This window comes from Vulpes lagopus, chromosome 18 (genome assembly GCF_018345385.1).
Source record: "Vulpes lagopus strain Blue_001 chromosome 18, ASM1834538v1, whole genome shotgun sequence".
NCBI classification, from domain to species: domain Eukaryota; kingdom Metazoa; phylum Chordata; class Mammalia; order Carnivora; family Canidae; genus Vulpes; species Vulpes lagopus.
The window spans coordinates 45,474,531-45,487,245 of NC_054841.1; the positions used below are offsets into that span (position 1 = coordinate 45,474,531).

General features: G+C 42.1%; 1 protein-coding gene across 2 annotated transcripts in view; it reads left to right on the top strand.

Moving 5' to 3' along the window:
* Positions 1–6,518: 6,518 nt before the first annotated feature.
* KIZ (kizuna centrosomal protein) overlaps positions 6,519–12,715 on the top strand; it is a 135,616-nt gene continuing 129,419 nt past the window's right edge. For both annotated transcript variants that reach the window (XM_041732552.1, XM_041732551.1), the window contains exon 1: positions 6,519–6,764. In XM_041732552.1, coding sequence (XP_041588486.1) covers positions 6,676–6,764 — 89 coding nt within the window. In that variant the 5' untranslated portion in view covers positions 6,519–6,675. The remainder of the gene's footprint in view (positions 6,765–12,715) is intronic.

A 12,715-nucleotide genomic window follows, 5' to 3' on the forward strand; every position in this document is an offset into this window, starting at 1 on the left:
TCCGACATAGTAGCCAGTAGATACACATGTACTGTAAAAGTTAAATTTTAATTAAAATGAAATGAAATCTAAAATCCAATTCCTCACTTGCACTAGCTGCATATCAATAGTCACATGTAGCTATTGGCTACCATATTGGACAGCACAGAATAGAACCTTTCCATTATTGGTGAAAGTCTCATTTAACAGAGCTACTCTAGATGCTTCTTCCTCAGATATTGACAATCTCAGAATTCCAGGTTTGTAGTCTTCTTGACCATCTGGATGCCTGTAAATCCTCTTTGAGAATGTTGTGGAAGGGCATTTGGATGCACTTGTATAATTGTTCAACAGAATGCTGTGTATGAATCAGGCTAAGTAATGCCAGCTGCTAAAACAAACAACCCCAAAATAGCAATGGCTTAACACAATAAAGGCTTATTTCTTGTCCAAGTCACATCCTCTGCTCTTTGCAGTCATTCTGTGTTCTTCCAGAGCCGCAGTGTTCTCCACTAGAATCTCTGAATGTAGTGGGCCAACAAACAGAAAATGGGGAAGAGAGTATAGAATATTTGGGGGTCATCCTTAGGAGTGGCTGCATCACTTCCACTCACATTCATTGGCCAGACTGGGCCATATAGACCCATCTAACTGCTAGAAAGCATCAGACATGTAGTGCCAAAGAGGAAAATGAACCGAATGGTGAACACATAGTGCTACATCACAGCATGTAGAAAAATGCATTTATCAGTGAACACTATTCCCCCAAACAATGAAACATGTCTACATAAAAACCCTCCTGCATAGATTATAATTTTATACATCTCCTACAGAAAAATAAAAAGTATCAGTAGGTATTGATAAATAATAGCAAATAGTGAGTTTCAAGGCCATGTAGAATGGCGGTTAAGAAAGGATGGACTTTAGAATTAGAAAAGGTCTGTGTTTGAATTCTAGCACTACTGCTAGCTGGCCAAGAACATACTGACAACATAATCTTAGGCCAGTTGCTTAAACTTGCGGTGCCTTCAAAAGGACAGTCCTGGGGTTTAAATGATGCAACAAATGCTTACACCAGTAAATGCTGTGACGGGAGGGGTTACATAAACACATACATGTGACAGCCTCTTCTATCTTTTTTTTCACTCCTACGTTCTACTTTTGAGTCCTCTCTTCTTACAAACTGTATTTTCTAATAGCATAGGATGCAATGTCTAATATTTTGGTAGAGTGATGGCAAAATGAAATAATTTTCCATGTTTGGTTTGTTGTAGGTTTAGTTGTACCCCCTCACAAATTCATATGTTGAAGTCCTAACTCCCAAAACCTCAGAATGTGACCTCATTTAGAACTGGGGTCATTGCAGATATAATGAGTTAAAATGAGGTCATACTGGAGGAAGGAGGGCTCTAATCCAACTGACTAGTATCCTTATAAAAGGAGACATTTGGAGACACGCATGCACATGGGGAGGACACAACGTGAAAAGGAAGTAGAGATCAGGGTGATGCATCTATGAGTCAAGGAATGGCAAAGATTGCCAACAAACCACCAGAAGCTAGGAGAGAGGCATGAAATAAGTTCTTCACAGCCCTCAGAAGGAGCCAATCCTGCCAACACCTTGATCTCAGACTTACAGCTTCCTGATCTGTGACACAATAAATTTTTGTGGTTTAAGCCACCCAGCGTGGGGTACTTTATTATGGCAGCCCTGGCCAACAAACATAATATCCAAGCAGTTATTGACTCAAATACACAGGATCCATTTGTAAAATGGCATTTAAAAGTGTAAAGTTTAAAAGTAAAATTCCAATTCAACATATTTCCAAAACCAATTTTCCACTCATAAATCTGTTTTTGAGCTTACAAAATCAGCAGTTTTTCTTTTAAGATTTTACTTATTTATTCATGAGAGACACAAAAAGAGGCAGAGACATAGGCAGAGGAAGAAACAGCATCCCTGCGGGGAGCCCAATGCAGGACTCCATCCCAAGACCCCGGGATCACACCCTGAGCCAAAGGCAGATGCTCAACCACTGAGCCACCCAGGTGTCCCACAAAAGCAGAGTTTCATATGGGTCACCCTAGGATCCATGATTACAGGGATAAAACACTGGCTTTCCTTGCTGTATGTTTAGTGGGGCTCCTGGGAACCCATATTTAGAACTAAATTCACTGATACCACACAGCTGTGGCCCTGGCCAAGTCCCTTACCTACCCTGAATCCTTTTCTTCTTCTAAAAAATAAAGAGGTGACAGATTCTCTCTTTCACCTATGACATTCGGTAGTTTATAGGAAGCCTTGCGGATCCAGGCAGACTTGTAGGCCTGCAGTCCAGGTAAGTGAAAACAGAGCTGCTTATAGAAATCAGCTCTACTAATATAAAGGGATTTAAAAATAATATTGAAAGACCATACTCCAGCAAATTAAATTTCTAAGTAAAGAACACTGAATTTATTAGAAGTGTCAACATTCAGAATACATAATTTTAGCATACTCTAGAAATATTCACTTAGTTTGCTATATTTTATTGTTAATAAAGAAGGTCCTATATCTAGATTTGTCATATGTCATTAATAAATCAGTTATAAAATGCAGATTATAATTATTTTGAATTATCTATTTACTGTTTAATTATATTTAAGTTTAGGTTCCCCTAAAATGGCCTAATAAAAATTTGAGATGCTAAGTGACTGCTTCATCTGTTTACTCTGTGTATTTGCTGAAAATGATTAGTTATATTAATTGAACTTTTTTTTCCTTTAAAAAGCATATGTGGGTGAGGCTGAATCTAAATAAAATATGCTAAAAATATGCATTATTTTTGCCAGTGTGGTGGGTAAAATGTAGTTTGCACTAAAATGAGCAAAATAAACCTTTGTACATGACCATAGAATCAATTTGGTATAATAATTTGATATAACAACTAAACACAGAATATTAGTACTACCCTGAGAACCAGGCAAGAGGACCCCTGCCTTGGCTTCTGTATATTAATAGAGTCTGTTCTGGCCCTTTTCTGGCCATGCTACTCCATACAAGGGAAGAGGCCCCAGTATATACTTGCCTGGAACTCACATATACACACACACACACCCTTCTTCTTCTTCTTCTTCTTTTTTTTAAGCTTTTATTTACTTATTCATGAGAGACACAGAGGCAGAGACATAGGCAGAGGGAGAAGCAGGATCCATGCAGGGAGCCCAATGTGGGACTTGATCCTGGGACTCCAGGATCACGCCATGGGCTAAAGGTAGACACTCAACTGCTGAGCCACCCAGGTGTCCCTACGCACACCTCTCTTAGAACACATTCCAGGTATGTACCACTCTAACATGCTTTGCTCAAGGCCTTGGAGCTTGCCAAGCTCCAAGGCCTTTAGAGACCTCTTTCCTGGATCATTCCTGAAAGGGTGACTATCACTGGTGGGCTCACCATTAGGCTTGGTGTGTGGCTATTACCCACCACACTGGCAAAAATAATGCAGTGACTATCACTGGTGGGCTCACCCTTAGGCTTGGTGTGTGGCTATGAGACGCTAAGGTGGGGATCAGGATAGTGTGGACTGGGTTGGGGGACACATACATTCCTGTCTGTTAGGAAGCTCCTCACAGTGCTTGATTGAGCCTCAAGTGGTAGAGGGTAAGTAGGGGAAGAAGTCACAGAACTAAATCCCCCTGTGGCTTTCCAGGTTCTTAGGAAGGCACATTGGTCAAGGTAGGGGGAAAGAACAGTTTATCTACAACTTGTCATTGTGAGTTATAATCGTTTCATACTTGAACAGATAGCATGAAGGCCTCCAAGTACTTTAGCCCTGGACCTGGCAAATAAGAAGAGCAAGCTGAGTAACATCATAATTGTATATTGCCACCCTTTAAGTGGTCCATCTATCTCACTAATGATCAATTTGCTACCTTTAGTCACACCTTGCACATAAGAATAAGTGAAATTAATGGCTGAGAAAAGAAACCAAGTGAAGAATAAGAGACTAAAGAAACTCTATAATGTAGTTCTTCTTCCTCTACTCTGTGGGTTTGGAATATGTTTTTCTTCAGGAAGCTTATGCCCCAAGATGATGACAGTCATAAAAAGTGATGTTTACTATGTGTGGGGCGCTTTTATAAGCGTTACACACATTAATTAGTCATTATAACAATGGCATAGGTGGGTCCTGCAGTAACAGCCTCCCCATTCTACAAGAGGAAGTCTGGGCATGGAGAGAGTGACTTGCCTGCAGTCACACAGCTAGGTGGAGGAAGAGGAGATTTGAGCCCAGGCAGTCTGGCTCCAGAGGCTCCGCTGAAGGATTCGACAGGGCGTTTGTCCACCGAGTCACGTCTGTGCAAACAAATGTCTGCTTCACAAGCAACTAGTTAGCCACTCTTCCCTCTTCACAACCACATCCTTGGGGCAGCATGGACTTTCTTTTTTTTTTTTTTTTTTCAGCATGGACTTTCCAGCAAGCAGCTGTTCTTTTTTTTTTTTTTTTTTTTTAATGGGGGAATGTTTTATTAAGAATTAAAAAAACCACACAACTTCCTGATAACATTTTAGAGCAAAAATGAATAAAGAAGATGCAATATTTCCCATAACAATATCGAAGAAATAACATCAATGAGTCCAGAAAATATCTTTAGGAGAAAACATGGTGTCATTTTGCAGAGTTCTGGGTGAAATCTTTTCTGAATCACCAAATTCAGACATTTGTAAAACAATTTCAGATTAAGTTGTTAATTTCTGTTTACATCCAGTTTAGAAATTACCATGATGATTTCCCTCCATTTATTAGAAAATGTATTTCAATAAGACAAACTTGACATTCTGGATTGGTAAGTACCCTTTGAAATTCCCAGAGATTAACCTAAAGAAAAACTGCAATATCTGTGTGTGTGTGTGGCGGGGGGGGGGGGGGGGGGGGGGGGCGGGGAGTATATGTGTAGGTGCCCCAGAAGCATGACACCCAGCATGTTGTGGACTTGACCATTTCCATCCAATTCAGCAGAATTGCTGGTTCACCACATCAGCCCAGGAGGAGGACATATCTTCATTTCAACAGACACCTCCTCAGGGTCCTCTGCTGTGGAGGACAAGTCTCCGAGTCCATGAGCTGTCTCATTCCCTATGAGAGTCTTCAGAGGATGGGGATACCTGCAGGTCTTCTTAGAGAACTCTCGAGGGGACATGCACACAAGTTCCCTCACTCTGAATGACACAATAAACTATCGGTCAGAAGAAACACAATTCCCAGACATAGAAGAAACTCTGATACTTTGTATCTCTAATCTGCCTTCCATATATGAAAACCTACAAAAAAGTGTGATTTGTTCACCAAAATTCCTATTTTCCTTTACTTTCCAGTAAGCATGACATTTCCAAATTTCAATATAGAGTGTAAATACATTATTGAGCCCTTAAATGCCAGTGCAAATGATGAGATGTTACAACTGCACATATACGGTCACACTCAGAGGCATTTGATTGGTCATGCAATAATTTCCATTCCACAATGAATTTGTCAGTCTCTTCTGTAAGAAATACAATGATAACAAAGAGCACCTACAACCTGACATGAAAAACCATTTTGCTAGATTCATGAACTTGGCACTGCTTTCCTGAGGTATAAACCGAGGTCCAAAATTGAAGTGACATGAAATCCAGGAGTCCACCTCTTATGTGTCAGGAGGTGTCACAAAGGGGGTGGTAGCAAAATCTTCCTGAAACCTTATATTCACTGGGAGGCGGGGCAACTCCCTTTGGAATAAGGGTCCTTGTCAGTTTCCTTGTCTCCAGTCTTAACATAGGAGGTGGGGAAGGTGGGGAACATAATATAATCAACGTGGTTCAAGTAGGCTGGATGCAGTTATCTCCTGAAAAATAGAGATTTAATTCCTTTTGTACCATTTCCAAGCGACGACCAAATGTGTCCATATTTTTGGGGAGACTTCTCGATCTACATTTTGTGCAAGTAAAACTTTGCACACTCACACGTTATTGTTTCGCAAGCAGCTGTTCTATTGTCAGGGCTGAGCGCAGTGTTTTGGGTTGTCTTCTTTTATGGTGTTTTCTTCTGCTTTTTAAGTGTGGTAGGAAAAAAAGTTTAGTGCAGTGCCCGGCTCAGAAATCCTGAAGAAGGGAGGGAGAGGTGGTAGGAGGGAGAGGGTGAATCCTGGATGCCGCAGGCAAAAGCAACCTAGTGAACCGCTCCTACCCGGCGGCGCTCCCCACAACCCCTCAGCCGCTACCAAGGTCGGGGGCTTCGGGCCGGGTCCTCAGGGAGGCTCCTCGTCTCGGGGAGGGCCAGGGTCTCTGCCGCGAGAATTCCGAAGGGTGAGGGGAAAGGGAGACGCCAGACTCGGGAGAGAGAAGCCGGGGAACCGCGCCCACACTGCCTGCTGCCGCGTCACCCACACGGAGAACCTTCCCCGGGCCTCCGAAGCCGCCCGCGCAGCCTCACAGCACGCCCCGCCCCCGGCCCCGCCCCCGGCCCGCCCCGCCCCTCCGCGGCCCCGGCCCCGGCCCCGCCCCTCCGCGGCGCCGGCCCCGCCCCCTGCCCGCCCCGCCCCTCCGCGGCGGCCGGCGCCCTGTTTACCGCGGTGCATGGTGGGGCCGTCGCCCCGGACCACCCGGCCCCCCACCCCGCCCAGAACGCGGCTGCTCCTCGGCGGTGCCGGGGCAGGGGGCGCGGCGAGGGCAGCATGCGGCCGGCCTCCCAGCCTTCAGCGCCTCTGGCGAGCTCCGACTACTACGAGAGGCTGGGCCGCCTCCAGCGCGGGCTGCGGGACAGGTACGTCTCCGGGGGCCGGGGCGGGGGGCGGGCCCGGCCGAGGGTCAGCCGGCGCCCTAACTCCGGGGCCTCGCCACCCACCACCTCCGCCCACCTCCGCCGTGTTTCTCAGAGCCCGGGTCCGCCCGGGACGCTCCCCAAGCTCCCGGTGTGGCCTAGAGGACAAAGTTTACCAAATACGGTGCCCCGTCGTCCTTATTGGAGGTCTCCCACCGGAAGATGCGGCCGCGTCACGGAGTTTGCCCAGAAGTGAGAGTGGGAGTTCTCTGGCCTGTCACTCTCATCGCGCCTGTGGATTTCTCTACTCCCCTTCTACATGCCTCCTCCCTTGTCTCTCTTAAGATTGTCATCCCACCCTGACAGCTCCACTGCATCAGTGATGACAGGTCTGGGAGCGCAGGCGGGAGAGTGTGTGTGTGAGAGAGAGAGACAGAAAGACAAGCATATGCGCTGTTGAAATGCAGGAGACATTTTTTGGGGGGGGAACGAGGGCTGGCCGGATTTCCAGCAAAGAGGTGACATTTACAGAAGGAGAAGTCCAGCTTCCAGAGGGTTCATGATACTTTGATTAAGACATGAAAGATGAGAGCCGCTGAAAACATCTAGATCTAAGAGCACAGAGAGAAAATTATAAAGCAATTTACTATAAATAACCACATAAAAGATAAATTGTTGGAACTATTATTCAGCTGCTAAATTAATTGGAGTTGGAAATCTCATTAGTTGACAAGAAAGGAAATAGATATTTGGATCTCTTGATAAACACAGCGTTTAATGAATGTTAAAAGTTACAAAATCATTTCAGTGAAGAGGAGAGCTTTGTGTGTGGCAATTCTAAAATGACAATGATAATTACATATAAGGTAAAGGCAGTAATAGGTGGTTATAAAAAGGAATTATATTCATCTTAGCCTCGATTTAATTCTTGTCAAATATTTATAGAACATCCACAACAGGCCTCCTTAATTGCCCTCACCATATTTTACCCCTTGATCCTTTTCTATATCCTATTTTCTTTCTGACATACTGCCACTCACCCACTCCAGGGACCTCCTCACCTCCAACTTAAAAAAAAAAAAACAAAAAAACAAAAAACAAAACAAACAAAAAAACACTTCCTGCAGTGCTTTCCCTATGGCAAGTATTGATCATCCCATTCCCTAATTTATGTTATCTCTATTTTAATAGCACTGTAGATAAATGGCTTGAGTGACTTGCTCCCTGCTTAGAGGGAGAATTCCAGGAGGACAGGAACCATATTTAGCTCTATCTTTAGCTGGTAATAGAGTACCTGAGGTGGAGGAGGAGCTTGACAAATTGTTGAGTGAATGGCAGAAATCCCAAAGTCAACCAGTCAGGACCCAGCAGTTTTGAATGTCATGTATACAACACTGTAGCCACACATTGTCACCAAATCTTGACGATTTGCCAACCAGGGAAAGTGAAGAGTATGATATTTCAAAAATGGTATTATGTCTGCACAGACCTTATAATTAAAGGAGAAGACACTGCTCTGCACATCAGCACACCTAAAGTGCTTTTGCTCTGTTAGAAGAGTAGCTTAGTGTTCCTAGGCCTTTAGTTACTTGTATCTCTTAGCCCAAGTTCTAATTTTAAAATGTTACTGGTTAAAATAAATAAATAAATAAATAAAAAATTAAATGTTACTGGTTTAAATGGCATTCTTTTTGAACTAAGTTCATTGTGAGTTATCATTTTTACTTTCTGTGCTAGGAACACCTGGTGGTTTATAGTCCTTATGGTATAATAACTGTGTAATGATTAGTACTTACTTTATGTTTAACACTTAAAATGTTTTAACTGTTAAGGTGAGGCTGTTGAAATTATATAAGAAATTCAAGTAAAATTTTGTAGCCTAATTCATGGTTCTACACTTGGAGGTTTTTAAAAATTGTTAAGTTGGTACAAAACTGTTGCTGTGTGTTTTCATCTTTCATTTAAAATAATATTTTTTTAGAGAGGAAGTGTGGAGGGGCAGAGGGAGAGAGAGAGAAGCCCAAGTAGGCTCCTCACTGAGCGCGGAGCCTGACATGGGGCTTGATCTCACTACCGTGAGATCATGACCTGAGTGGAAATCAAGAGTCAGATGCCTATCCACCTGAGCCACCCTGGTGCTCCTTATTTTTCATCTTAAAAGTCCATAACTAACTTCTCATGCATAGTAAGTACAGAGGCATATAACTTTGGATGCAGAGAAACGTGGGTTCTGCTCTACAAAGAATTGTGTGACTTTGAGCAGGTTGTTTAGCTTCTCTGAACCTTGGCTGTTCACCAGAAATGAGGAGCACTGAATTACATGTATGGTAAAGCCACAGATTCGTTTTTTCTCTAGTAATGAGCTTCAAACTAAAAGAGTTGAATGTTGTAGTTTTACAAAGAAACAAGTAATGAATATCATTGTTTGTATCCTATTTGAGTGTTTGAATGTACCTGCTTTTTGTTTAGTTTTGTTTTTTAATCACTCTCACTGACCACAAGGTCTCTAAAACTTCAGAGTCATTTTAAAGGCTGCATCCCTGGGTCGCCCCAGCTGCTTTATCAGTCCAGAAATTTCCTGGGGGTAGGAGATAAAAACAGCCTGCCCTTTTCTGGCCTTCTTAGAGCTGGCTCACTGATGGTCTAATATAGCTGGTCTAATAACTGGGCCTTTCCCTGGTAAGTAGTATATTTCTAGCCCAGTTTGTCTTAGCTGAAGTCACACATAAATGTACTTTTACATTCTTAATTTTTTCCTCTTTGAGTATGGTGTTTTCTCTGCACTCTGGTGAAATCAATCATAGAATCTTAAAGAGCCTGCTGGAGTGACTTTGTTACAGTGTGTATAGTGCCACATGCATGGTAGAAACATGTGAGTGGAATTGACTCTTATAATTATATAAAAACATCCCTTTAAAAGGCCCATTAACCAGTTTTTTCAATGCCAGTATTGATTCAGAGTGAGATATCATAATAGTCCAGAAATTGATTCTGAGATACTAGCTAAGTGAAGCTGAAGTTGGTATTGAGACAAAAACAGAATAACAAGTGCTTAAAAGGAGAAAAGGGAATCATGTGGCTACACTCTTAAGGACTAGCAGCTGTGTAAACCTTTGAATGGTCGAGGTGAGGGATGCAGGTGACTAAAACCATGGGCTATATTATGGGTATACGTCCCAGGGTTGGGTGTTTCAGAGATTCTGAGATAAAGATTTAGTATGTAGGGGTTGCAAGGTCATCTTCCCCATAAACCTTTCTCTGGCTTTTTATTGGAGTAAATATCTTGTTTTAAGTCTTACATTTAAAATAGAAATGAAAGACAGCATTCAGAAGCTCTGCAGCATGGATGAGGAGGTTGGGAAAAGGGCCTGTGATGAGATTAATGAGATTAGCATCATGTTGTACGCAGTGGAAGGCCAGGAAGTGTTTGTAGTTTTTCACCATCTGAAGTGCCATAATAGGTAAGTGTGACTGGCAGATGTGTTTATCTACTGAAGACAGAGGAGCAATGAAGAAGTTCTATGTTCATGATGAAAAAGAACTTGCTGCACAGAAGGTGATGGATTCCTAAAAAGACTGTGGTCTTTTTTCACTAGAGGTTGTAGGTGAATTTTTAAAATTATTTTGAATTAAATTCAAGCTTACAAAAAAGTTGCAAGTATAGCAGAAAGACTTTTAGTATTTCCCTCACCCAGATTCCCACTCTTAACATTTCATTATATTTTTTCTGTTTTTGTCTATCTGCCTGTCTAAAATTATTAGTCTTTTCTGAACTATGTGAGAAACTGCAGATAATGATGCCCCATTACTCCTAAAAACTCAAGTGTCTATTTCCAAAAATAAGGATGTTCCCTGACATGGATGCACCCTATGACTCTCCTAGTGTGGAAATCAACACTGATACCAGTCCACAGACTGGTATCACATTTCACTACCAATCACATTTCACTACCTGCCTATTTTGCCAACTGTCCTAAGACTGTTTTTCTTTTCTTTTCTTTTTTTTTAAGATTTATTTATTTATTTATTCATGATAGACAGAGAGAGAGAAAGAGAAAGGCAGAGACACAGGAGGAGGGAGAAGCAGGCTCCATGCCGGGAGCCCGACGCAGGACTCGATCCTGGGACTCCAGGATTGCGCCCTCAGCCAAAGGCAGGTACTAAACCGCTGAGCCACCCAGGGATCCTCAAGACTCTTTTTTCTTTTCTGGACCAGGATCCCATCTGTGTACTCACTCATTTGTTACATCCTTTCAGTCTCCCCCAGTATGGAGCTATTCCATAGTTGTTTCCTATCTTGTATTCTGACAATTTCATGGAGTCCAACTTCTAGAGGGTAATCCTCAAGCTGGATCCATCTAATGGTTCCTCATGATAAGACAATGATCACACTTTCTTGGCAGGAATAACACAGAAGTGAAGCAGGATGTCAGGGCACAAGGTCACAGATACACTTAAGGGTCTGTCTTTGTAATTTAATGATAGATGGCTCACTGTTCATTCTTCATGAACTAAGTATCCTACTAATCATGAAATTTTAGAAGCCGCGAAAGTGACTAATAAACAATTCTAACATGGAAGCAATTATGCCATATTTGTTTCTCTTCTAAGTTCACTCTTATTTTTTTAAATTTTAGTTTAAATTCAGTTAACATATAATATATTATTAGTTTCAAAGGTAGAGTTCATCAAAGGTGGTTCATCAGTAGCTTATAACACCCAGTGCTGCTCAAGGTGGTTCATCAGTAGCTTATAACACCCAGTGCTGCTCATCATATCACATGCCCTCCTTAATGTCCATCATCCAATTACCCAGCCCCCCACCCACCTCCTCTTTAGCAACTCTCAGTTTGTTTCCTAGAGTTAAGAATCTCTTATGGTTTATCTCCCTCTCTGATTTCATCTTATTTTATTTTTCCCTCCCTTCCCCTATGGTTCTGTTTCTATTTTTGTTTTTAAGATTTTATTTACTTATTCATGAGAGACACAGAGAGAGGCAGAGACACAGGCAGAGGAAGAAGTAGGCTCCCCTTGGGGAGCTTCATGTGGGACTCGATCCCAGGACCCTGGGATCACGACCTGAGCCAAAAGGCAGAAACTTAACCACTGAGCCACCCAGGTGCCCCTTTATTGTTCTGTTTTGTTTCTTAAATTCCACAGATGACTGAAATCATATGGTATTTGAGCTTCTCTGACTGACTTATTTTGCTTAGCATAATATCTTCCAGTTCCATCTACATCATTGCGATCTCTCTCTCTCTCTCTCTCTCTATATATATATATATATCATATCTTCTTTATCCATTCATCTGTTGATGGACACTTGGGCTCTTTGCATATTTTAACTATCATGGACATGGCTGCTATAAACATTGGGGTGCAGGTACCTCTTTGAATCTCTATGTTTGTATCCTTTGGGGTAAATACCTAGTAGTGCTATTAATGAGTCATAGGGCAGGTCTATTTTTAACTTTTTAAGGAACCTCTATATTGTTTTATAGAGTGGCTGGACCAGTTTGCATTCCCACCAGCAGTGCAAGAGGGTTCCCCTTTCTACAGCCCTGCCAACATCTATCATTTCCTGACTTATTCATTTTAGCCATTCTGACTGGTATGAGGTGGTATCTCATTGTGGTTTTGATATGTATTTCCCTGATACCTAGTGATGTTGAGTTTTTTTTTTTTTTTTTTCATGTGTCTATTGGCCATTTGTATGTCTCCTGTGAAGAAATGTCTGTTCCTGTCTTCTGCCCATTTCTTGACTGGATTGTTTATTTTTTGGGTGTTGAGTTTGATAAGTTATTTATAGATCTTGGATACCAGCCCTTTATCTGATAAGACATTCTCAAGTATCATTTCCCATTCTGTAGATTGTCTTTTGGTTTTGTTGATTGTTTCCTTTGCTGTGTAAAAGCTTTTTATCGTGATGAAGTCCCAGTAGTTCATTTTTTATT